Consider the following 27,477-nt stretch of genomic DNA (forward strand, 5'->3'; position numbering starts at 1 on the left):
AATTTATATTTACTCAAACCTCACTAATTCTGACAAATCATGTAACCAAAAGACAAAATTCAAGTTTCATGAACAAGTTAAAGCCTTCTTGCACTTAAGCCCGTTTATTTGAGCAAACTAAGATATTAACTGAAAAGAAGACTTTAAATCCTTAAGAGGGAAAATAACCAACTATGTGTATGTGTATGAAATATATTCAACTCACAGAAGTCTAATCTCATTCAGTAAATCTGGAAGCAGTGAAACTTGTTTCATTTTCACCAAAGCTAAAACATTAGTGGATTATACAAAGCTACACACACAGAAGGTAAACCTGCTCGTTTCATACAATGTGCTCTCTCTCCTCTTCTTTTTCCAGATCATCTTCATTCTGCCCTTCATCGTGTAAAACCACAGAAGATGGAGCCACCCACTGATTCTTCGGAAGAAGCTCTACAGCCACAATATCTTCATGAACAGCTCGGTTTAAATGCTTCAGTCCCTGTAAGATTATCTATGTAAAACAGCAAATGACACATTAAAAATGATATTTTTAATGACAATATAAGAATGGGAAGGTTACCTAACAGAAGGAAAAGATATGTCCTGGGTGTTTCTATGTTATCTCCCGTTCTCCTTTATATTTTTTCCTCTCCCATAGTGTCCCTTCACTTTACCCTCTCCATTTCTCAATATCAAGTTGAGAAAACATGTCCGAAAGTAGGGGTTGTGTTCATGGCTCCGTCATAAATAACTCTTAGGTTTGTACCAAAACACCTTGGGAAAATTTCTTAATCTAAATCTCAGGGTCCGGACAAGTAGAATGAAAAAAGAGTACCCGCTTTCATAGGCACAGTTGAAGATTAAATGAAATGCAGTATTCAAAGCATTTAGAAGAGTACCTGGCAAACAGCACCCAAAAATGATTACTCTTTGTTTTAAAGTGTATGAAGCCCTCAGGAGCAATTCTGTGTTATGTAAATAGCACTTCACATAACTAGCCATAATTCAGAAAACAGATGCATCCTACTTTTTGATTAAATTTTCATTTTCTTAAAAGTGGGTAAAATAAAACGTTCTTTTCTTCAATAAGAAGTTTTCTAAAACAGTGATTCATTCTATTATCTATGATCTCTCACACAGCTGCCTTTTAAGCTGATACACTTTGAAGGGTAAATTTAAATTTTCAAACAAAATTTTAAACACTTATGAAAGAAATCACAAACCAAAATTATCTTACTGTATATGGAATTTATGTACACAACACTTGCCTCTTTATTTTCTTCATCGTCTCCGTGAACCCATACTGTAGCTTCTAAGTAATTTTCCCTGCTGGCTCTAAATGTTCCCTGAAGGTATGTACCAGATTTTATACCTTGTTGTAGCTTACTTAAAGGAAGATGCTCTGAAAATATTATTCTTCCACTTTCTATTTCAGCCTGTGAAATAAGCAAACCAAAAGATGCAGTTAATGTCTAAACCTTCTGCACACTCCATATACAACTATTACTGTCACTATCAGGTATTGTTTTTTCAAAGACCATCCACATTATGGAATATACAGCTCTCTGATTTGGAAAGAATATAGTACAGTAAAATAACAGAATTCTCTTTTATTTTTAGGGCAACTCACACAAATATTTCAATTTCATTACATTTAAACGTTTAGCTGTGTATGTCACTAATAAATTCTGTGTTTGAAGGAGTGTAGTTAGCAGGTCAGGTGAGAGGGTAGGTAAGGAAAGGATTTTTGAAGCCTCAATCCCATGAATAGAGTGTGTTTACAAAAACAGAACAAGAAAAGTTGTCTCTGTTTTGGACATATTAAATAGTTAAGAAAGTAAGACAGAAGCAGGACAGGGAGTGCTTTAGGTGTGTCACAACACCTGTCGGGATTCTTAGAGACTCCAACATCCAAAACCCACACCTTGGCTCCTTTAATTGTCGTTTTCATTTCCCACAATTTTCTAACTTCCAATGAGACTACTTCATTCCTTCTCCTTTCTTCCTTAACTCTCCCATTTCCCTGTCATCTTCCTGCCTCCCTCAGATGAGTGACCTCAATCTCCATACTAAGAATCAAAAGCAATCACTAGAGACCTACTTCCTCCTCCAACCACTGCATCTGCCCACCTACCTGCATCGATACCAAAACCTCCGCCTTCTCTCTGTGACAATGAATAGAATGATTCTGTTCTTTCCGATGGGTGCTACTATCTCCTCTGCTCCATTCAAGAACGCGGTCTTGTGATGATCTCTTTATCTGGGGTCAAACTTCCCCCCCACACACACACACCTCCTCCCCTACAACATTCAGACCGTCATATAAACTTGGAATAACCTATTAAATACAGTTAATTAATTTCAGGTTCCCTGTCTTGATCCTCTGTTCCGTGGCACACCACTATGCCACCCAATCATTATTTATAATTGCTGAGTATCTCCTTCTTCACCCACACTCTCTCAGCAATCCGTTAGAATCAAGTTTCACTGTCAGTCAACAAAAGCCATTACTGTTGAGGTCGCTAATAATACACTGTCTCCGCTACTTCAGTGCTCCATTCTCAGGCCAAGATTTCTTTAAATGACCTTTCTTTCCCTGAGACCCTTTTGCATTCAAATCATCATTCCTTGGATTTCTGGCTCACTTGCTGGTAGCTCCTATTTAGGATCCTCGCTGCCCATTCTCCCTCTTCCTGATCACTAAACGTTGGGATTGCTCCAAGACTTCGTTACAGGCTCTTCTCTTCATCTGCATTTATTCTCGTATCATTTCCTCCCACCTAGAACAACAACAAATCCTCTTGACTCTCTTGCTCTCCAACAACCACCTCATTTCTTTCCATCCTACGGCAGCACTGGAAGTGTTATAAGACTGTAATTTTTCTTTTCCCATTTTTTTCACCTATTCTAGTTAGACTTCTGCCTCCTTACCATCAAAACTACCCTGATAGTACCTCCCACTCCTCCAATGTCATAATGCTAAATTCAATCATCAGTTCCCATGAATATGACTCAGCCACATTTGACAGCATGATCACCCCCTCCTCCTTGAAATGTTTTGTGTACTTGGCTTCCAAAGATTTCACACTCACCTTTTATTTCTCTTATATCAGATATGCTAGTTCCCTTCACGTTTCTGGCTTCTACTGGAGTGCCCAAGGGCTCTAGGACCTCTTCTCTTTTCTATCTATATTCATTTCCTCAGATCAGGCCTAGACAAACTAAGGTGCATGCACCAAGTCCAACCTGCTATTTGATTTTGGCAAATTAAGTTTTACTGGAACACATCCCTGCTCATTCATTTAGCTATTACTGACAGTTGCTTTCACGCTATAATAGNTCATGTAACTATACTAAAAAAAAGTACATTTTAAACAGATGGGTTGTATGGTATAGAACTTATACTTCAACAAGGCTGTTCAAAAAAAAAAGTCGAGTACACCAATCTCAACCTCACATATTCTCATTTGGTCTTATGGCTTTATACACGACCTATATGTTGACGAGATCCACATTCATCTTTCTAGTATATCTACATTTCTAATCGTAAACTCCCTCAAGAGCTACAGATTTGCATATCCAACTGCTCATACCATAAAGCCACTGACAACTCTTACAGTTACCTCACTTAAATGTCTGAAATCATATCTCTGATTTTCCATTCCATCCTGCTGGCTCCCTTCATTCTGTGTAAGTAAAGCAATACTAGCCATATAGTTGCTCGGGTAAAACACCTAAGGTCATCCACATTCCTCACAGCCCCATCCAATCTACACAAAGTCCTAAAACTTCTATCTATAACATATACCCAATATCTACTTCCCACCAACTAAACTGCTATAAACATGGTCCAATTTTCTGCCTTGTCTCCCACTGAGTCCTCTCACTAGAGGACCCTGCTTCTAATCTATTCTCTTAGAGCAGCCAGATGGATCTCCTTATTCTCCCACTCAACATCTGTCCAGAACTCATGGACTAAAATCAAAGTTTTTCACCATGCTTCATCATATCTTACGTGATCTGGTCCCCGCCTTATTTCTTACTTCATTTGTACCATTTTCTCCCTTGCTTACTCTATCCTAGGCACACTTTTCACTATTTCTTGATCTTGCCAACTTACCCTAACCTCAGGCCTTTGAACTTGCTAGCCTCCTTCTGTAAGAAGTGTTCTTCCCCTAGTTATTAACATGGTCAATGCGCTAACATAATTCAACTAACAGGTCCCTATTTTGAAGCAAATTTGTTTAGTTAACATCCTTTACATCTCTGCTTTGATACTACTTCTACCAGGAAGCCGTGACATTACAAATCTGCATTAGGTACAAAATATATTCAGTTCTCCTATAATGCTTGTTTTGAAAACATGAATGGGTTCCGATGCAACTGACATATTAAAAATTACTGGGTGAACACAGAAAACCACAGCTAGCTGAACAAAGCTGCACAAGAAGCCACAAAACACACACTCACCTCCCCAACATCTGTTACCTCAGATTCCCATGTGTTTTATGAGCCATATCGTCTTCACCTACATAACTTTTTGTCCAAATTTAGATAACCCTGTTTCCACCACTTCATTAAGTTTTTGAGTGTGCCCCAACCACATTTTCCCGTTAGCTCTGCTGCTTCTACTACGTAAGTTTGCATGACAAGGTGAACCTGAATATACATGTTGTATTTTAACAGAACTGGCTGGAATTTCACCCTATCCTACACTAACCCTACCCCAGTCCTCAATCAAACACTGTGTATTACCAATGTTAGATTACTTCTTCTTTCTTCTTCTAGTCCAGTGCTATCCAAAACAACTTTGTGATGACAGGAATATTCTTTTCGCGATCTCCAATATGGTAGTCATGGGACACATGTGGCCCTTGAGCACTTCTAAGGTGAGTAATGCAACTGAGAAACTGAATCTCTAATCTGAATTAAATTTAAACAGCCAGATGCAACTAGTGCTACCTATTAGAGCAGTCTCTAAATCTATATTCCAAAAAAATCATGCCCACCTTTTATTTTCTCACTTCCTTTTCGTTTTGTAAAGTAGTCATGATTGAAGATAAGCAGGGATGAAAAAAGACTGGATGTCTGTCTAATGTTCTATCACATAAAACCTGTTTCTATAATAACAACAGCTGCTATTTACATTTATCATAGCTATGTGCTATGCACTGATACAAGAATTTTATTAATACTACTATTATTTCATTTGATCCTTATAACCATGTTATGAAGTCATTGCTAAACCTACCTTATATATGATGAAGTTAGTGCCCATGAGGTTCACTGATTCACTTAGCATGCCCTCTCATATCCACTATTGTAGGAATCCCTTTATTCCTCTTTCTGCCTCTAACTCTGCCCTTGACACAATGCATGATCTCACAAACTGGAATTAGAATGGTCTTTCCAATGAATAACATTTCTGATCATTCTCCCCCATTCTTCCCAGGCACCTCTCATATACTCTTAATTTCTTTTAGCCTGCCTTTATGAGGTAGGAAGCCCAGAACCCTATCTGCTATCTTTCTCTTCATAGCATTCCGTTAGAGTAAGATAGTTTAAAAATTACTGACCTACAGAATAAATTCTAGATCTTCATTAGATGGCTCCTACCCTTCCTGTTCTACCTCTTATGATTTCCTCCTTCAGGACTAATGCTACAGCTTTATACTTTCTTCCTGTAGTGTACACTACTTCCTTATTTGTCAAATACTTACACCTTATTCACAAACCAGCTATGGAGTCCTTTATACATTCATCCAACAAGTGGTACCACCCTGTGGCAGGTCCTATTCAGGTTTCTAAGAGTAGATCAATGAGCAATGCTATTTTAGAAAGTGAAGTCTTTTAAGAATGGCATTTTAATAAGCCTATTACAGTCACTCTTGTTGTTTATAACCCAACTCCTATTCAATTCCAGCTTACCTACCAAGATTCCAATTTTTAAATTTGATTAACTATAAATCTAATATCCCAGTGGCCATTTTAATATTTTCACTTTTCAAAAACAAAATAATACAATTCAGACATACCCCTTCTTCAGACAAACATGCAAGACGATCTATGAGTTCAGGGTTAGCAGTTAGGCTCTTTACATATTCTTCACCTGAAAAACAAGTTTTGTTGGTCTCAATAAAATCAAGTGATATTTTTAGGTTAAAAAACATGAATAATCTTGTTTATGATATTATATCTGTCAATTTTTTTTTAACCTGCATCTGTTGATATGTCTAAGCAGAAGGATTAGGTCAAACATATGTGAGTTTTTATTGCTAAGCCAAGTCCAAAGGGTGATAGGGGAAATTAACAACCACTGGGCACCAAAACTTACTTGGCTGAGAAATGCTGAGAGATTTAAAAATGCAAAATATCATATGAAATTATATAGGACATGAAAATACTAAATATCAAGTGAACATCTGACCAAGGGTCACTTCATACCTGCAAATGCCTATAAAAATTAACAGCTTCAGGGTGTCCAAGTGGCTCAGGTGGTTAAGGGTTGGACTCCTGATTTCAGCTCAGGTCGTGATCTCACGGTTCTTGGGTTCGAGCCCTGCACTGGACTCTGCACTGACAGTGCCAAGCCTGTCTGGGATCTCCCTGTCTCTCCACCCTTCCTCCACTGACATGTTCTTTCTCTCTCTCTCTCTCTCAAAAACAAATGAATAACCCAAAAAAAAAATTAACAGCTTCTGCATTTAGCCTTACAAGTGAAAGCTGGTATTCCTTCTTCTATGGCTTTTTCTTTGTTTTTCTTGTCATTTGTTATGAAGATGACTTGCAGGTGATTCTCTGCTGACATTTTCTTCAAATGTTCATTATACCATTTAGCTGCTACTCGAATGGCTCTATCATTTCTGTCATTAGCATTTTCTCCCTGTTCCTGTTCTACATAAGTTTCTCTAAATACAAAGGAGAAAACAAAATAATTGAAAATCAACAGAAATAAGAACAAAATCTGAAGACACATATGCTTAATAACCACTAAACTTTAAAGTCCATGGTACATATTTTCCTCTTGAATGTATTCAGATTCATGCCTCAGAAAATAAGTAAGATCCCTAAAGTTTTCAAGACAATGGTTGCTTGAAAAATAAGAAAATCATGTTATTAATGAAAAATAAAAAGGCTAAAACAATTTGATTTCAAACAAAAAATATTCAAGATCAGAATTTATATTTTAGGTGGTGATCTGGAATAATAATATATTGCAAAAACTATAATAAAGCTTTGAAGGTTTGATAATAAGATTTTATTTGAAGTGTAGATTAACAGTAATTCTCAAAAGCAACAAATAGGATGATGATTTATAATCATATGATTCTACAGTCATTAAATACACAACACATATAAATTACCAATGGTAAGCACTCAATAAATGGAAGACGTTATCTGGAGAATCAAAGACCACATACAAATAATGACTGCATGTTCCTTCCTAGCCTATTGACTCTAAATTCCCAAATGTGTTAGCATTCTTACTTCCTAAATCTGTTTTTCAAAGCCAAATTTGAATAAAATAACAAAATTTGGTACAAAAACTTTTAGTACTTAAAAGTTATAGACTCAATTTCAGAATCTTAGACTTATATTTATAATTTTTAGAACCGCTTCATTCCTCACTATTAAATGCTTCTGCTAATGCTTTAAGCTTATCAGTCAGACACTGTCATTAATTTCTGAATTGGTTTTAGCTTGACTTGAGCAACAGAATCTTGGATGAGATTTGCCCAAGTGTCCTAAGAGTCTTACCACCAACTCTAGTACTGCTGAGCTCTCTGTTCATTGCACTTAGGCAGAAAAACTGCTAACCTCTGATGAAGAATCTGATAATAATGCTCCAAAAATACTTGGTCTTTCTGCACTGAAAACCAAGTAAAGTTTCTGAATTTCAAGAAGCTAGGAAAAGATGACTACAAATGCTTTACCAATGATTTTAACAAGAATAATATTTAAATTGGGGCTATAAAAAAACAGAGAGGGAGGCAAACCATAAGCGAATTTTAAATACAGAGTACAAATTGAGGGTTGCTGGAGGGGTTGGGGGGGTGGGTTAAATGGTTGATGGGCATTAAGAGGATACTTGGGGATGAGGACAGGGTGTCATCTGTAAGAGACGAATCACTGGGGTTTACTCCTGAAGGCAGGACTACGCTGTATGTTCACTAACTTGAATATTAATTAATTAAAAATAAAGAGAAAATTGAGAGATTAAATATTTTCCAATATGCATATTCCGATGAGATTTCATTACCAGAATTCTACTGTCTAATCCATTAAGGGTGATTTTGCTGCCCAGGAAACATTTGACAATGTCTGGAAACATTTTGGGTTGTTTACAATTCTGTGGATGGAGGGGGACGGGGCATCGCTACAGGCATGTAGTGAAGAGAAGCACAAGATATGCTAAATATCCTATGATGTATAAGACAACCCATTCACAATAGAGAATTATTCAATCCAAAGTGTCAACAGTGCTAAGGTTGAGAAGCCCTAATGTAATGAAAGTATACTATGACTTAACACAGATTATTTACGTAACAAAACAAATAACAATATACTGGGGGGAAGGGGGGAGAAATAGCAATATATTTTCACACCCTTATGTTGAAAGGGTGTGAATCTGAAATACAACAAAGAAGTTAATTTGTTAACCTTATCTTCTTCAATGTGATCAGTTACAAAGTATTAGTTTAACTTTTAAACACCCATTAATAAATGTGCCTTATATCGTTAAACCTCTCCTTTGTAAACACTTACATTTTCTCAATCTATGTTGATTATCAAATGATGTGGTATTCTAGGAACCTAGGGAAATCTCATCTTCCAAGATTCTTATTGCTTAACTCATGCTAAAACCAATTCAAAATGAAAACATTTTGGAAACAAAATACGGACAGTGGCCTAGGCATCCAGAGACCTTGCTTCTAGGTTTGAGCTAATCAATAATCATGTGAGCTCAGTGAGGTCCACTGAGCATTATGTCTGTACAGTTGTGTAACAACCAAATAACACTCCCATGAGTATTAAACTTACCACGTCTTCTGACAATGTCACGATTACTGCCAGAAAACACTTTCCCCAATTTAGCTAATTGTATAGTTTTCCGGTAATTAACGTAAAAATTTCCCCTACCTATGGTGCTCATTGGTGAACGTATAGAAATGCTTCTCCTGGTTATTAGTCACATCTCGGATTCGTTTATACACAGGAGCACTCCGATTTCTCACTTCTTGCAGAACTGTTTGCAGTACAATTACATTCCTGATGGCTGGGTCCTCAAGAACATCGATCTTAAAAGAATAAAAAAAATATATGTAAAGCCAAATTTTCCTGTCTTCACTAAGAAGTTGCTTCTGCCAAACCTAAAACTCTATTAATTTAAGAAAACACACACTAAATACACATTAACTAAGGAGCTATTTTGCTACAGAAAACCCTTCAGGTCTATTAGAGAATAATACACATAAGCAGACTAAATATAAAACTTCATAGAATTAAGTCCATTATGAAATAAATACGTTGGCCCACATGGCTTTCATTCGTAGGCACTTACAAGCTGCCTGGGAGTCGCAGGCTGGAGGCCACAGAAGCCCAGGTCCCCGGCCTCCAGACACTTAAAATCTAAGGTAGAAGAGACACCAGGAGTTAGAAAAATAACCTAAAATTCTTATGACTCCAAGAACTCAAAAAAAGAAAAAAAAACCCGCAAAAACCCATAATACAAAGAAAAGAACCTTGCTTAGCCTGGGGGACAGGAGGCAAGGGTCTGCTTCTCCTAAGTACGTAATATTGTCCAAGACACGCCTCCTTGGGCCTTAATTTCCCTATTCTGTCACACCCCCTTGTCCTGGTGGTGCTGAAACGATCCCGGATCTCCCGCCCTCGGACGCACCTGATGCAACAGCACGTTGGTGTCAGGCAGCAAGTAGTGCGGCCGGGGGCACAGACTGCTCGCCGGATCCAGGGGCTGAGGCTCGAGGACCGGCCCCTCGTGGGCACCGCCGCAGGCCGCACAACCGGGCGCGCCGCAGCCGATGTCGTCCCGCAAGTAATGCTCGCGCACGATCTTCATCACGCCGCCCGCCCTCGTCTTTTTTAAGAAAGTCTTGGACTTGAGCATCTTGCTTGCTGCGCGGAATCCCTAACGCGCTCTTCCGGTGAAAAGTAACAAGCAAAAGCCCTGCCGCACGACTATACCTTACCCCGAAGTTCACCGCTTCCCGCTCCAGGGTATTAGTAAATACCTCTCGCGGGAAAACGTCAAGGCTGACATTGGTTGGCTCTCTGAGGGCTGCGAGGATTGGGCAAAAACGAGAAGCTCGGCAGGATTGGCAGATCCTGGAGCCATTTCCATCCACCGATCTAGGCGGGACCCGCCTATGGACCACAGCTCCCAGCATGCGTTGCTCCCCGCGACGGGGTGGATCCAGGCTGAGTTCCGGCGTCGTGGGCGACGCCGCTTCCTCCTTCCTCCTCCGGACACGGAAGTGGTTGTCTTGGTTACGGGCCTTAACGGTTCCCAGGCTGGGATTCCTTGTTGAGGGGCTGCAACCTGAGCTTCTGTTCGGAGACGCTTGCAGGTCCTTGAGGTGGAGGTGGTGGGTGGCTGCTCCAGCCTTCGACGTGGAGTAATTTGAGGCTTTCGAGGTAGCACGCCGCTGTCCCTTCCTTTCCCGCGCGGGGCAAGGGATCCTCCGCTGCCAAGTTTGGTTTTTCTTCACTGCCGCACGTGTTGTGGGCAGTCCCGGGCCCTGGTCCTTTGTATCCCAGATGTTGGCTTCTCTCTGATTTCACCATTCTTTACCTGTTTCCCGTTGAAAGGAGGGGTGCCGTTTCCTCTCCATACATCTTTCTCATCGTTCAGTCTAGGGAAGCTGACATCTGCAGTACCGTAAATAACGTAGGTCGCGTAGTGTTAAAACATGAGAATTTCTAAAATTCTTGTGAAAGGTTCAGAAATTCGATTTAGAGTACTTGAATTTTTCATTTCTACCTTCTTGTTTCCATTCTATCTGGAAGTCTATTTAAATGTCTTTATTTCACTGTTTTCCCATTTTTAAGATCTTCGATGCTGCCTCATTGCCTGCGGAGTAAATTTCGGACACATTTTGACACTTGAGGCTCTCTGCCATCTCGATTATTAAGGGTGTATGTGTGTTTGTGTATGAGTGGTGGGGTGAGTCCTACTCAAATTCACAAAGACTTGGCCCAGCCGGACGACCACTATCTTCTGCTGTCGGGTATTTTCGCCACCTCTATACCAACCTTAATTCTTGCATGCTTTGTCCCTACTTTGGCCTAACTTTCTTCCCCTGATCAACTCAGAAGTGACTAATCTCATCTTAAATGCGTGCTTGTTTTATTAGTAGCGTTCCTGGGTACTTCTCACTTAGGGCTTTTATCCTTTCCGTGGAAGATTTCTTTGTTTCCTCCCAGTAAGATTCCTGCCCCCAGGAACAGGGTTTTTTATTCATCAAGGGCAAATTTATAGTAGGTCTTCATGAGCTTAATTTAATGTTTGATTTGAGGCATAATTTACTAATTTGTCCTAGATGTGGGGTCCTCTAGATTGTCTTAATAATTAACTTAGGCAATCCTTAGCGTCTCTTTAGTACGCTTTATTCTTTCCATTGAGAATGTTTGAGTACATTTAAATAAATATTTTTAATCCACAGAGAACTGAAATAGAACTAGAGAGGAAAATTGACCCATCAATAAAGATGTCTCGAAAAATTGCCAAGGCATCAAAAAAAGTGAACATTTCTAGCTCTCTGGAGTCTGAAGATATTAGTCTAGAAACAACAGTTCCCACGGATGATATTTCATCATCAGAAGAGCGAGATGGTAAAATTAAAATCACCCAGCAACTAATTGAACGTAAGGAACTACTTCATAACATTCAGTTACTGAAAATAGAGCTATCCCAGAAAAATATGATGATAGACAACTTGAAAGTGGATTATCTTACAAAGGTAAGATTCGGTGTAATCTTTGTTACCTATATGCTTTATTGTCCTCAGACTGCAGGTAAATGATTAAAATTATGTATGTGTAATCTGAACTTGATACGCTTATCATTGAAAGAAGTAAGTTATATTTTCTTGCATAGTTAGAATAAACTTTCTGGAAGGAGAGAGGGTGTGAATTATATTTCTGTGTACTGAATAAAAAGTCCTGAAAGAGGGGATGATTTGAAGTGGGCAGGGATGAATTGCCTCTGTAGACTCAAATTTTTAAACCTAGCTTGTATGAGGTACATCTTTTTAGATGTTTTTTTTTTTCTTAGCCAAGTTGTTTTCTGCTTCATTGAGAATTAACCCTGATGTGACTAGTCTGATGAGGACGATCATAATTATGTTATTGATAAGTTTCTATAGTCCTCTGCCTGGGGATTTGGTTTCTTTGATATGTTTCTGTTGGATAGTTACTGTGTCCTAGTACCAACTGTAAATTCAGTTACCATAGTGTTTAACAAGTGGTTTCTGGGGCAGTTGGGTGGCCCAGTCAGTTAAACGTTCAACTTAAACTTTGTATCAGGTCATGATCTCACGGTCCGTGGGTTCCAGCCCCGCATCGGGCTCTGTGCTGACATCTGGGAGCCTGGAGCCTGCTTCAGATTCTGTGTCTCCCTCTCTCTCTCTGCCCCTCCCCTGCTGGCACTCTGTGTTTCTCTCTAAAAAATAAATAAACATTAAAAAAAATTTTTCGTGGTTTTTGCCAAATAAGAAGGGACATCCTAGTCCCTTCCCCTCCTTGTGTGTTTATTTCTAGTTATGGAGTGTTTTATGTAAGACCTGGTAAAAAACTGGCACTAGTTCTAAGAAATGTATAGTGATTTCAGGAAGATAGGAGACACTTCTTAACTCTTAACTACTTCTGTCTCTGAGAAAAATCTTTTGCTTCCAATAGTAGATTCTCCACTTTTACTCTCGATCCCACCTCTTCCTACGTGCCTCCACTTTGTTGTTGCGCTTACACTTTCTCTCCGGTTAAGTCAGCCTCCTATTTTAGCTCTTGCTGGTTACACCATCGTACTTCAGTGCCTTGCCGCTAGAGAAAATTGCTAACCATGCCTCCCTAGGAAAATGAAGTGTCCTAAGCCCCCAAGGTCTTAATGAAGTAAAGAAGTAATTTAGGTCCATTTAAGAAAAATATTAATGGCTGACGATTATTGAGTGCTCATTCTGTGCCATACCCTGGTCTGGGAGCTTTTCATGTGTTCTCTCATTTAAACCTCACAGCAACTCCTTGAGGTGTCAGTGCTTGTGGGGGGATCTTCCCTGCCCCTTAGTATTAAATGAATCAATATAACGAATTAGTCCACTTACTGATAATTGGTAAAAGCACACCATGTTAGTCACTGTTGCTGTTGTCTACTAAAATAATGTCCTCATTTTTTACCCATTTTATTTTCTATGCCTTATATATGTGTTCATAGGAACTACCTCACTTTGTTTTGGTATTTGTTCCTTTTAATAGACTGTAAGGTTCGTGAGAACAGGGGTTTCTTTGTAGTCTTGTATCTCATTATCTCCAGCACTTAGAACACTTCCTGACACGTCATAAGTGAGCAACTGTTCTTTAAATGAGGGACTGAACCCCATTTCACTTTTGATAAAACAGAATCACAAGTGCTTAATAGCATATGAAGGCCATTTAGATGAAAGTGATGGAGCCACTTAGGATTCAGACCAAGAGATCCAAAGCCATACTCCCCCTAGTGAATCTCCTTACAGTCACCTACTTAGGCGACTTGGTCTAGACCAGGCCCGTTGGTACTTTACCGATGTTTCCAGTGGTTTTCCTATTTCTGTTGTCTTACTCATGTTGCTGTTATGGGAGTCCATAGCAGCTATATGGCAAAGTGGATCCCACAATGCTGCTGGCCCATGTATCTCTGTCCCTTAAAGTCTCCATAAATGCAGCTCCTTGAAGAAGGCTAAGACAATCTCTCATTCATTAATCCACTCACTCAGGCAGCAAATAGTTTATTAAGTGTCAACTATGTAGTATACAAATTTACATTTTGTTAGGTTACTGTTTTTGTTTTCAACTTGCATTGTATTTGGTTGTAAATGGCTTCTCTCCTTTTTGAAGTATGAGGTTTATATTTTAGAAATGGTGGCTTATTCGTTAGGGGCTCTGTAGTGTAAGCAGAGAGAGCTCCGGTTCTAGATACACACAGTTTGGGTTTGAATTTCAGCCCCAATAGTCACCTTGGGCAAATCTTTTAACTTTGTTATTCTATTTTCTGTAAAATAAGAATAATAATAGTATTTACTTCATGGAGCTGTTGCGAAGATTCAGCTAATCAACATACATAAACTCATAGATGCCTGCAGTAAAATAAATAGTAATAGCCACTACACTTATCCAGCACCTTATTATTTTTGTACCATGTGGTGCTTACTACAGTTTTCATTGGTGATATTTCTAGTTGGACCGCAAATGTAGAAGACCGGATTAGTCAAATTTCTCAGTTTCTGACACCCGATCATCATTGATCCTTGCCAAGGCCATTTTATTTTTTTTAATGTTTATTTATTTATTTTGAGAGAGAGAGCACGCACTAAACGAGCGAGCACATGCACGCGCAGAGTGACAGAGGGGAGAGAGTGAATCTCAAGCAGGGATTCATTCAGTCAGCACACTGTCAGCATAGAGCCTCACATGGAGCTTGAGCCCATGCACTGTGAGATCAGGACCTGAGCCAAAGTCAAGAGTCAGATGCTTAACAGACTGAATCACTCAGGGGCCCCCACAGGCCACTTTTTATTTTGTATATTTTTTTATTCCCATGGCTCATTTCCCTTCTCTGTTCAAGCTTTAATGTTTTTTTTTTTAAACATTTGTTCTTGAAAATGGGTATTTTTCTTATTTTTTCCTTTACAGAAATGTAAATTGCATGTTTTGTTTTAGAGTTTATCTGTTTTATAGTTTTTTTCCCCCCAGCTCAGTGCTGTTTTTGAAATCATAAATGTTACTGTGGCATATCTCATCTTCTGCTTCTAACTTCACCATAATTGTGTGTGTGTGTCTACCAATCTATCTATCCGCTACCACAGTGTTAGGCACCTAGATTGCCTCCCAGCTCTGCCACCACATGCAACATTGGCCTTCTATAGACCTGTTTCTTCTGGACCTGTGTGAACATTTCTTTGGCATGTGTACTCAGGAGTGGCATTTCTGGCTCACAGGGTATATGTACACTTAATAAAACTGAGTGTACTGTTGAATTACTCTCCAGAAAGCTGCCTATCTACATCTCCATGCTTTTTCGTCCATGAGCACTAGCGTTGTTTTGCTTAGAGACCCTTTGGGAGTAAGATGGCTGCTGTCAAGTATCTGGAGAAATACTCTACAGTAGAAGAATTAGGCTTCCGTAATTCATCAGGTCCAAGGCAGCTTGACTGTAAAGTGGACCCTTTCTTGTATCACTGAGATTAAAAACTGCCAAGTTGAATTGTTGCGTGCTATAGATTTTAAGATGCGTTCCAGTTTCAGAGATGGGAAGAAGTAAGAGTCTGAAGGAACAGAATTTTTAGCCATTTGCTCATTCTCCGAAGCTTACCAATGCATTGAGCATTGAGGTTACAGAGATGAAAATCTCATTATGTAGCATTACAAAAAATTTCCCTCATCAGACTATCACTCCCTGATAATAGAAGTTACAGAAGAGGCAGATTTCTGCTAACTATAAACCCGTTCTTACGATTAACATTTAAATGGCCTGATTTAAGTTACTGAGCTTCCTGTCACTGGCAGCATTCAAGTAGTCCTGAATGGTCAAATGTCATGATATAGGTATTTCTGCTGTGGAAAAAAGGTTGAACCAGCTGTCCAGTGTTTTAAGGATTAAGTTCAGCTGTTAGTACCAGAGATTTAGAAAATGGTGTCTGCCTGTAGCAGAATTGTGGAAACAGTAGCTTACACGAGATAAGGATTTTGTTTCTCTGCTTTAACAGGAATTGGAAAAGATAGTTTAGGCTTCGTATGGTTACTCCTTGATATTGTTAGGAACCCAAGCTCCTTTTAACCTTCTGTGCAGCTGTTTTAAGCATGTACTTTTCACCTCAGAGTCACAGATGCCTGATCTACCTCCAGTACTGCATCTGTGTTTCAGGCAGAAGTGAGAAGAGTAATAGGAAAATGGGGCACATGCCAAAGGATGCAGTCCCTTTTAAGAGCTTTCCCAGAGGCTCAAGCCAGTGACCTCAATAAACTAGTAGAGCTATATGACAGCCTGGCAAAAATCAATTTAAACAGTTCCAAAACTGTATGAACAGACTGTAATTGGATGATACAACTATTGCAAAGGAACCTCTATTCTTTTTTAGCCTGTTCCTTTTTTTCTTTACATTTAGTACTTTTCAAACCTTTTTTAATGATAAATTTGAAAGTTGACCATGTAATTTACCTCTTTCTCTTTATTAAGATTGAAGAATTAGAGGAGAAACTCAACGATGCACTTCACCAGAAGCAGCTACTGACATTGAGATTAGATAATCAATTGACTTTTCAACAGAAGGATGCCAGGTAAGAAAGTTTTTAAAACAGCAGCAATACCTAGTTAGCCATTAAAAGTAATTTCATTACCTGTTCTTCATGTGATTGCAAGCTAAAATAAAGAAATTTTAAATCAGTGATGGTAATAATTTTTATATCCAACCCAACAAAAAAGTAGTTTGCTTGATACAATACACAAAATACAAAAAGTCAAAATTCAACATTTCACTCAACAAACTGTGCTGATATAAGTGAGCCATAAATGACAATGGAAGTTCTAGAAACTCAGCACCACTCAAGCTGCTTTCTGGATTAACCTATCTTCATTTACTCTGTAAAACACACTAATTCTTGTGGCCCAGTTAACTCTGCAAGTTTAAATTATCTTCTGTTTTACCTCCATACTTTCTCCCAGCTCAGTTGTGTACTTACCAAGAGTCCATTGTGTTCACTGTCAAATATGCCTGTGATGGTTGTACTTACTACACTTACATAATTTAATTAAGAATTATGTAACCAATGAAAGGGTATGCTGTTTCTATGTAAAGTATAAGGAATTCTCTGGAACAATTTAATAAAAGTGAGTAATTTAAACAAATAATCATCAAATTAAGTAAAAGCAAGACAGATTTAAAAGCTGGGAGCAAAAATCAAACAAATCCATATAAAGCATCCTCTCAGATTTCTTACCAAGTGTCTTTTAAGGTAAAGAAATTGAACTTGGCAATTATGAACAATGACTTTCACAAAAACAAAGCCTACCTTTATATTTTAAGTATCTGAGCCAAATGTAGAAAATTTAGCAATTAAATGCTGCTTTCTGTGTTTTAATTAGTAATGTATAGGGGCACCTGGTAGTCGCAAGAGCATGCGACTCTCGATCTCGGGTTTATGAGTTTGAGCCCCACCTTGGGTGTAGAGATTATTTAAATAAAATTTTTAAAAAAGAAGTTAATATGTAAAGTACTTATCATTTCTCTCTTTAAGATTTCATTATTGGTTGCCTGGATGGCTCAGTCGGTTAAGCGTCTGACTTCGGGCAGGTCATGATCTCATGATCTCACAGTTTTTGAGTTGGAGCCCCATGTCGGGCTCTGTGCTGACAGCTCAGACCCTGGAGCTTGCTTTGATTCTGTGTCTCCCTCTCTCTGCCCCCTCCCTCGCTTCCTCTCTCTCTGTCTCTCAAAAATAAACACTAAAAAAAATTAAAAGATTTCATTATTTAACTGATATTTTAAAAAAATTATCTGACCATTTACTAGGCAGTATCACTTTAGAACAGTGGTTCTGAAACTTTAGTATGCATCAGAACCATGTAGAGGACTTGTTAAAAAGGATTGTTAGGTCCCACCCTTTGATGTTCTGATTTGGGTGAGCCCTGAGAATCTATTTCTATCAAGTTCTTGGGTGATACTGATGCTGCTGGTCTGGGGACAATACTTTGGGAACCACTGCATTCAATGGTAGGGCTTCTACTCATATTCTTGAGACATCTTTCAGATTAAATGATGCTGAGAGGACAGTTGAGAGGCTGTTGCAATAATCCTCTTGCTCCTAATGTTGGTAACAGTGCTTACATTTATAAATATCTTGAAGGTAGAGTTGATAGGATGTCCTAATGAACTACATGTGGTTAAGGGGGCAAAAAAAGGAGTTAAGGATTGTGCCAGCATTTTGGTTTGAATAAATGAAAGGCTGGAGTTGCTGTCAACTAAGTTGGAGAAACCACAGTGGAATAGGTTTGTGAATGAACAGCAAGAGTTCAGTTTGAGACGTGTTCAGTTAGCATCGTCTTATTAGAAGTCCATGTGTAGGTAAATGAAGAGTTTGGTCCACAGCTATATATGTGGAAGTCATTAGGGTATAGATGGTACAGTCATAAGACTGGATGAATTCCCTAAGGTAGTGGATATAGACAGAGAAGAGAGTCAAGTACTCCAAACATTAAGACAAGCCAGAAAAGGAGAAGGAGCAAACACCACTGAGAGAAAAATGACACAAGTGACTTGGAAGCCAGATGAAGAAAGTGTATATAAAGGAGAGAGCAGTGTGTCAAATAATCATTAGATCACAGATGAAAAAAACTGGCCATTGATCATTAGCAATCTGGATGTCATTAGGAAGGATAAAAACCTAATTGGCATGGGTTCAGTAGGAAGGATGAAAACCTAATTGGCATGGGTTCAAGAGGAAGGGCATCACAGACAGGGAGTATAGACAACTTGTGACAAGTTTTACTCCATTGAGGAGCAAACAAAGGACGCAGTGAAATGAGGTCTCTATTCATTTTTTTAAGGATAGGAGTAATAATACAGCATGTGTGTATGTTGATGGGTATGATACAGTAGGGAGGGGAAAGAATCAATTGTCCCTTCCTGCTCAAAATCTTCAAAATAGGCAACTATTGATAGCAATGTCTTATACATGTATTCTTTGAGAATGATTATGTACAGGTTACTATTTTCATTAGTTCATCGGTTGAAAGAATACTTTATGGTGGTTCAGTGTTCCATATTTAAGAGGTATACTTTAGAGTACCTGGAAAAAAAGAAATGAAAATTATTTTATTGAGTACAGTCCAAAACAGATGTATAAAACTTAAACTCTAAGCAGAGTAAATGTATAATTTTATAATCTGAATTTTGAAAATAATTTTTAAGAATATCAGTTTTCTATTTAGCAACTTATGTAGCCACGTATTTAGTAATGAGTATAGAATTGTCATTTACTAGTGAAGTAAATAAGCATTTTGCTAGAGCCAAAAATACTACAGAGCTTCTCATTTCTTAATTTTATGTTACTATAAAAAGGTATCCTTGAGAAGATAAAATTTCAAAGATTTTTTTTAAGCTTGTCATAAACTCTTTCCTATTTAGAAAATATCAAGAACTAATGAAACAAGAAATGGAAACGATTTTATTGAGACAGAAACAACTAGAAGAGACAAATACTCAGCTAAGGGAGAAGGCGGGAGATATTCGTCGAAACCTGCGTGACTTTGAGTTGACAGAAGAGCAATACATGAAACTAAAAGGTTTTCCTGAAGATCAGCTTTCTATTCCTGAATATGTATCTGTAAGTGTGTTCTATCACTTATTTTTTTAAAAAAACTGCATATATATTTTTAAAAAAATTTTAATGTTTATTTTTGAGAGAAAAAGCAAGAGACAGAGTGTGAACAGTAGAGGGGGCAGAGAAAGAGGGAGACAGAGAATCTGAAGCAGGCTCCAGGCTCCAAGCTGTCAGCACAGAGCCCAAGGCGGGGCTCAAATTCATAGACTGTGAGATCATGACCTGAGCCAAAGTCGGAGGCTTAAGCCACTGAGCCACCCAGGTGCCCCAAAAAAACACTGCATATATTTTCAAATTAAACTTTGCCATTTATGTAATAGCCATAAGCTTCAAAGTACCCAATTAATAATTTTACTGTTTTAGGGCCCTGCTCTGAAAATGGTGAATGATGTTCAGATCATCAAATTTTAAAGGGTGTTGACCCTTGATCTCCAAGGTCAAGAATAAATAAGGGTATGAAGTTAATGGCTGCATAATCCATGGAAATGAATCATTTTATCATCAACTAGTAGTTTATAATGTTCTCGAAATGCGAGATTACAGACCTAACAGATGAGTGGTTGCCAGGGGGTCGGGATGGTGCAGATCTCTTGTGGCGACAGATCTACACCTAGGATTCATCTATGGCAGTAGTCTCAAAATTTTGAATGTCAGTATCCTTTTACACTCTCAAAATTACTGAAGACCCCAAGGAGCTTTTGTTTATATGGGTTATATCTATTAGTGTTTACCATAGTGGAAATTAATACCGAGACATTTTTAAAATACAGGAATACATAAGCACATATTCCATTAGCCTTAAAGGCAATGATCTCCTTATACATCAGATAGCCACTGGCAACCACCACTGAACAAGCATAATAGAACGAGAGTAAAATAGGCCAAAAAAAATCTTAGTATGACAAGGAAAATTAGTTTCCTTCTTATGAATTCCCTGAAAGGGTCTCAGAGTGGCAGAGTGGTTACCAGTGGTTCCCAAACCACACAGTGAAAACTTCTGGTTTGTGATCAATACGTGTAATTTCACCTTGAGAGGCTTGAACTTTTTCATATGTAGAAGGGTTTATAATAATAATAGTGCCTTTCTGTTGAGGTAATTGTGAAGATTCACTGTGAATATGTATGTAAAATGCTTAGAACGGTACTTAGAGCGTAATATCATTTTTGCAGGAGTGGTGATTGCTACTCTTGGTTCTTATTTGCATGAGATTTCAGGATTAATGATTTCTATAAAAAGAAATTACCTTCATTACCTTTTTGTCTACCTTTTAATTTAAATAGCTCAAATAAATTTTCTGTCCAAAGTGTGCTATCCAAGACATGTCTCAAGCACTGTTCTTGGGGCTGTATCCATAGTAGGTACCAAGTATCCCACTAATGCAGTTATACATAGTTTTGTTCCCTGGTTTGTTAATGTTCTTTGTTATCTTTTGTTTTCACAGATGGTTATTATCCTAACTATTTAGTTGTACACAAATTCATTGTGCTGAGGACTAACTTTAGGACTTGCCTCTTACCAGACATGGCACTCTTGCAATACAGCAATATATTAAGGAATTTCAGAATGCATGCCTGTATAATAAATAGGCCTAATTACCCTTTCCTAATGTGTTCATGGCTTCTTAACTTAATAGGAATTTGTCAGATGGAACGCTTTACGAGATTAGGTCAGATTCCCCTGAGAGAATTATGAGTGAGAAGAGAAGTCTGAACTGAATAGAAGTAGTGATAGGAAAGATACCTCCTGATTCATCCTGATTATCCCTTACACTGCAGCGGTAGTTGTAGAGCTTCACCAGGAGCCTAGGATGTAGGCTTACCATATGTTTAGGCAATAGAGAGAGAGCAGAGTACCAACCAGGCAAAAATTCCTGCCTATGTGAGCTTATATTCGAGTGGAGCACTGCAGATGATAAGTTAAAAGTGATATGTAGAATCTCTGTCATAAATGCTATGGAGAAAAGAGCAGCTGTGAGAATAGGAGCTGTTACCAAGTGGGGATACTATTTTAAATCAGGTTAGGGGGATTAGGGAGGGCTTAATGATAGAGTAATATTTGATCAGAGACCTGAAAGGAGTGAAAGCATGAGCCATGCATTTGTGTGTGGAAAGAATTCCTCTATCAGAGGAAATAGGGCAAAACTTGAACAGGTAATGTGTTCAGGAAGTAATAAGCAGTGTGGAATGTGCAGTGGTGGGAAATGAAGAGTTAAGTAGTAAATGGAGTATAGATAGAAGAAAGAGAGATTGTGGCAGGGATGGAGAATTATAGATAATCTGGGCCTTGAGGAAACTGAATTGAACATTAAGCTTAATAAAATATTAGTGGTCAAGGTCAGTTAACAACGGTCTTGTTACTGTTTTGTACAAACAAAAGTTTATTGTACAGGTATATCATCTGAAACTTTTAACACTTTTCGTTTTGTTACCTTAATATTTTGTTACTGATAATTGAGCTAATTTTAATTGTAACTTAGATTCTAAAACGGTTTATTAATTTGACTTTGCTTTTAAAGATTCGGTTCTATGAACTAGCAAATCCATTAAGAAAGGAAATCTCTGAACTACGAGTGAAAAAGAATGACCTATCAGAAGAATTGAGTGAAAACAAAGCCCAACTGAAACAACTGACAGAGGTTAGTATGATTCTGATCACTTGTGGGAGAAGCTCCAAGTTTTTTAATAGGGAGTTCCTCAAGATTTGTCATCAGGAATGTAAAAGTCAGTGATGGGAAATGGGACTGGGTGATGCCGACTACTGCAATTCTTCAAGTAGTGGGCAGGTTAAAGTGGAGATAGTCGTCTTCAAGATTGGCAGCATCAGTCTGTGCTATTGACTTGTAGTCCTCGCTTAAGCATTTTGTTGTAACTCTTTTGTTTTCAGTCTTCATTACACTTTAGCCTTCTTTGTAATCTGAGAGGGAGATGCTACCCAGTTACCATTTTGCCTCTTCATTAAATACATCAGTTCTCCTGCTGCTTGCTCAGAGCATGTGCACTGATAGAAGCCTCAGCCCCAGTGATGCCTGTGGTGCTGTGCCACGTGCTGGCAACAGGGAACTCGAGAGAGTGGGTGTCTGCCCGTCTAGAATTCACGCTCTAATAGATTAGAGGTAGAACCTTAGATGAGATCTTGACACTGTCATTTTTCTGTGTGACTTTGAATAAGCCATATAATGTTTACTGCTCTGTCAGTAAAGGGAGAAAATAATCCTGTTTGTCCATTCATCTCATTGAATTGCTTATATTTCTGTTTCAAAGTAAAAATGTCATTCTTAGCAAGTTGCATAGAAACATTTTTATGTCCCTTTTTCAAGGGCAGTTTTTACCAAATGTGTTTTCTAGAAATAAATCATTATAATTTAGTTTATATCTCAGTGTTCTAATTTGCTGCTCTGTTAGTGCTGGACAGAATCTACTTACATCATTAATGTAGAGCCAATATTACAGGCACATAAAGGCTCATCTTCTTCCTATTCTCATAGGAGTGATTAACTCAGTAGGGGTGATGGCAGAGAAGCAGATGTGCCAATATGATCCCTACTACAAGGTTCTATTGTGGGCTTTTTTTGTTTTTATCCTGATAACCTGCCACATTGTATTTTGCATACTGGACAAAGATAGCTTTTAATTTTTAAAAAATTTTCATCTATAGTAAATATAATAAAGGACAAAGTTAGAAGGCCTTAGTTTGGCTACCAACTAATTTAGCAGGCTTGGCCAAATCATTTAATCTCTATTTCTGTAAAATGGATGCTGGTGGTGGGAACACAGGGATAAAGCAGTTCGATGAGTTTTCAGACTTGGTTCTGTAGCACCTCATGGTACCTCAGCTTCCCTCAGAGACTTCTCATTTTTTTAGGAGGAGGGGTAGAAAAATTTCCTAACCTTGTTTATATCAAACTACCTCTTCTTTAATGACTTTAGCATTGGTGGATTCTAAGAGTGGTTTCTTTTGAACAAAAGATTCCTTGAGCCAAAAAGAAAAAAACTTACAACTCTAGAATTATCATTAGTATGTGATATATTTTTACTGTGTGATAAAGCAGATATTGACTCTCAAGGGTCAAGAATGGCAGTTGTATCCCAGATTTTTGTTTGTTTCAACCCTGTAAATAATCACTTGTAGTATTTTATTGATAGGAAAACACTAGATAATTAACACTGGTCTGACTCATAGGTTCCTTAATGTTTTTAATGCACTAATAACTCTTGAACAAAGAAGCAGTTTTGTTTGTGAACCTGTATTAGAATTCTTCAGAGATATAGTACAAATAGGATTATAGAGAAAGAGAAGGAGAGAGAGAAAGAAGGTTTATTTTAAGGAATTGGCTCACATGATTATGGACACTTGATGAGTCCAAAATCTGATGGGGTAGGTTGACCGACTAGAGATTCAGGGGAGACTTGCAGTTCAGGTCCAAAGATAGTCTGCTGACAGAATTCTTCTCGCTGAAGGAAGGTCAGTTTTTAGTAAGTCCTTCAGCTGATTAGCGATGGCTCACCACAGGGTGCCTGGGTGGCTCAATCAATTAAGCATCCAACTTCGGCTCAGGTCACGATCTCACGGTTCATGGGTTCAAGCCCTGTGTCAGGGTCTGTGCTGACAGCTCAGAGCCTGGAGCCTGCTTTAGTTTCTCTATCTCCCTCTCTCTGCCCCTCCCCCACTCATGCTCTGTCTCTCAAAAATAAAAAGTAAAATAAAAAAGATGTGGTTCACCACATTATTGAGGGTAATTGGCTTTACTCAAAGTCTGTTGATTTAAATGTTAATCTTATCAAAACAATACCTTTCCAGAAAGATCTAAAATGTTTGACCAAATATTTGAGTATTGTGGCCTAACCACTTAACACATGAAATTAATCATCACAGAACCCTTCCGTGTACAAGTCTGTTTCTTAAAGGTTTATCACTTCTAAGCTGAAAATATCCTGTATTAAACCTTTTTCTAAATATAATAATATAAACAGATAATTTAATCACAATCAGGAAAAAAGCAGTCTGTTGTCTACTTAATAAAAGGTCTTAAAAATTCAGAGAATGTGATTTAGACAGAATAGAATTATTTTATATTAAAGCCACCCATAAAGTTTGATTCTTCTGCTCTAATACAGGTCAACTTGTCCAGCACTAAAGAAAAATAAACTGAATATTTTTAAATTAAGAGACTTTTTTATAAGAATATAGTGAACAATTTGATGATAAACTATATTTAAAAAATTTAAAAATTTAAAAAAGGATATAGTGAAAAATAAATATAATATTTAATGTTAAAAGAATTTTGCTTAACTATATATTGTCAGAATTTTTTTTTTTAAATGGTTTGTTAAATTATTTACTGCTCTGGTATTTGGAAAGTTCACAGATACTGATTCAAGTTCCATCTTTGCCACTTGACAATGGCATGATGATCTTGGATAAAAAACTTAGTCTTCTCTACTCTCCCTGCCCCCACTCTTACAACTTCTCCATCTACAAAATAGGATGAGAATATATAACACCTTCCTCATATGGTCATTATTAATGAGAGTAAAATTCACTCAGTAAATATATACTGTACATCTGTTATGGGGCAGGCTTTGTTCTAGGTGCTTGGGATACCTCAGCAAGCAAAACAGTGCTCTCAGGCCTCAGGGAGTTTATATTTTAAAAGGCATCCAGGGAAACAAATAATAAGCATTATAAACAAGCACATCTTAGAGATAGAAGGTGATAACTGCAAAGGACAAAAGAAAAAACAGTTCATGGAGACCAGGGAAGAAACCATATTCAGAATTGTATAGGGTCAGCTAGTAGGCTTCATTGAGGAGGTTAAACATTTACAAAGACTTGGAGATGGGGGAGACAACAAAGTCTTCAAGGAAGAACTTCCAGGTGAAGGGAACAGCCAGTGAAAAGACAAGAGGGTGCCTTGAAGTTGGTGGAGCAATGAGGAAGCCACTATGACTGGAATGGTTGAAGGGAGAGAATAGTTAGATAAGATCATAGAGGTAATGGGTTTGTTGGGGTAATTGTAAGAGCTTTGATTTTAACCCTAAGTGAAAAGAAGGTTGTGGATTTGGGGAAAGATGTGGCATGATCTGCCATATTTTAAAAGGATTATTCTGACTGATGGTACATAGTACGCCCTCAAAGAATTTTAAAGAGCTTTTTTAATAACCCAGAAAATGGATTTTTGCTGAGAACAGACTATAGAGCTATAAAGATGGAAGCAGAGAGACTTGTTACGAAGCTGCTGTAGCAGTATAGGCAAGAGGGGGTAGTGCCTCAGATCGGGGATCAGAGTGGTAGCAGTAGAAGTGCTGGGAGCTGGTTGGGTCCTGTATGTATTTTAAAAGTAGAGCCATTAGGATTTCCTGATGAATTGGATGGAAGACATGAAAGAAAGATAGTCCAAATTAACTCCAAGGTTTGTTGACTGAAATAATGATTGATTTGCATTCAGCTGAGTTGGTAGCTTGTGGGTGAGGCAGGTTTAGGGTAGAGTTCAGGTGTTAGCTATTTTGAGTTTTAGAGATCTGTTAGATGTACAATTGGAAATACTTGGATATACAAGTCTGAACTTTGAAAGCTATGTATTTGAGAGTTGTTAACATAAAGATAATACTTAAAGCCAGGATAGGATCAACATAGGAGAATGTATATAGAGGCCTAAGGCCTGAGCTCAAGGACACTTCGATATTAAATTGAAGAATAGAGAAGGAGGATTTATCAGTGAGGTAAGGAAACCAAGAGAATTGCGTGTCTGGGAAGCCAAGGGAGAAAAGTTTGTCAAGGAAGAAAGTCAGCTATTTCAAATGCTGTTCACAGGTGTAGTACGATGAAGTCTGGGAATTGACATATTTAACAAGGTCGTTGATAACCTTGTCAAGAGTAGTTCTGGTGGAATGATGAGGTCAAAAGTTTGATTAGGGTGTGTTTTAAGAATGGAGGATAGGAATCAGAGAAAAGTCTAGGCAACTCTTTCTGTAGAGTTTTGATTTTAGATGGGAACATCAGCATAGAGTTGGAGATGACAGGGGGAAGTCGGGTCAAGGGAGGCATTTGTTTTTAAGGTGAGAGAAGTCACAACTAATACACACAAAATTACATTGTAAAACATAGAAATTTTTTCCTTGTCAAGCAGACACTCATCTAATTGCTAACCAGCAAGGTAGGCAGTGCTCTTGGACATCAGGGTATCCTTGTGGCTGAGGCTCACCATGGCAGTATGACCCATGTAATAAAAAGAATCATCTGTGTTTGGGGCAGAGCCAGTAATTTAGGTTTCTCTTATTATATATTTGGGAGAAAGTGTTAGAACAGGTATTTGTTGATTGAAATACTCTTGACAAGTTTTTAAAGAACTTTATCTTTGTATTCTACATAATGGCTTTTAAAATAATTTTAGTAGGAAAAAATGATAGTTTATTTAGAGTAAATCACTTAGCTCTTAATGGCTTGAGTTTTAATTTTATATGAACTTTTCACCAAAAGATAGGACTCCGTTTAAAAAACAGCTGAGGAATGTGATTATAACCAGATATAAGGAAGGTAGAGAAGATTATGATCATTAAAAGAAGGTTTATAAACAGGAAGTTTTTCAAAAATTATTGAATTAGGATTCAATTAGGTTGAAGACGTAACGGAGATCGCCAGGTTACTGGAGTAGTAGTCATCAGTGAGGGTCATTGTCTCTAGGACTTTAAGTGTTCCCAAGCACCTAGTTTATTTAAAGCACAAAATGAAACTGTTTTTCAGTGCAGATCTCTGGTTTTGGTTCTGTTATTTGAAATGTTCTCATTTCGGTGCTTTTTACCCAGTGGGATTTCATAATTCTTTCCTCTTTATTATGTGTGCTGTATGTAATTTATCATTGGTGGCTAGAGGCAGGTAATTCGAAACTCAAAAATGCCCATCATATAAAA

General features: G+C 38.0%; 2 protein-coding genes across 8 annotated transcripts in view; one reads left to right on the plus strand and one right to left on the minus strand.

Annotated features, from left to right (window-relative positions):
- Positions 1 to 10,189, minus strand: part of DIS3 (DIS3 exosome endoribonuclease and 3'-5' exoribonuclease) — a 28,284-nt gene extending 18,095 nt beyond the window's left edge. Inside the window, exons 1-6 of one of the 3 annotated variants that reach the window (XM_077767851.1) lie at positions 9,884 to 10,189; positions 9,124 to 9,281; positions 6,697 to 6,890; positions 6,018 to 6,091; positions 1,251 to 1,418; positions 329 to 493 (exon numbers count right to left, since the gene is read on the minus strand). In XM_077767851.1, coding sequence (XP_077623977.1) covers positions 329 to 493; positions 1,251 to 1,418; positions 6,018 to 6,091; positions 6,697 to 6,890; positions 9,124 to 9,281; positions 9,884 to 10,111 — 987 coding nt within the window. In that variant the 5' untranslated portion in view covers positions 10,112 to 10,189. Of the gene's footprint in view, positions 1 to 328; positions 494 to 1,250; positions 1,419 to 6,017; positions 6,092 to 6,696; positions 6,891 to 9,123; positions 9,282 to 9,544; positions 9,613 to 9,883 lie in introns of those variants that run through there. The other 2 variants (XM_077767853.1, XM_077767852.1) reach the window with 2 other exon arrangements.
- Positions 10,190 to 10,477: 288 nt separating this feature from the next.
- Positions 10,478 to 27,477, plus strand: part of PIBF1 (progesterone immunomodulatory binding factor 1) — a 205,411-nt gene continuing 188,411 nt past the window's right edge. For 3 of the 5 annotated variants that reach the window (XR_013336015.1, XM_077767856.1, XM_077767860.1), the window contains exons 1-5: positions 10,478 to 10,638; positions 11,667 to 11,963; positions 16,427 to 16,527; positions 19,374 to 19,572; positions 22,086 to 22,205. Coding sequence is in view for 4 of the 5 variants with exons in the window: in XM_077767856.1 (XP_077623982.1) it covers positions 11,712 to 11,963; positions 16,427 to 16,527; positions 19,374 to 19,572; positions 22,086 to 22,205 (672 nt within the window). In the remaining variant the exon portion in view is untranslated. Of the gene's footprint in view, positions 10,642 to 11,666; positions 11,964 to 16,426; positions 16,528 to 19,373; positions 19,573 to 22,085; positions 22,206 to 27,477 lie in introns of all 5 variants that reach the window. The other 2 variants (XM_077767858.1, XM_077767859.1) reach the window with 2 other exon arrangements.

The sequence above is a fragment of the Crocuta crocuta genome, unplaced genomic scaffold (assembly GCF_008692635.1).
Source record: "Crocuta crocuta isolate KB4526 unplaced genomic scaffold, BGI_CrCroc_1.0 scaffold115, whole genome shotgun sequence".
In the NCBI taxonomy this organism is placed as follows: Eukaryota; Metazoa; Chordata; class Mammalia; order Carnivora; family Hyaenidae; genus Crocuta; species Crocuta crocuta.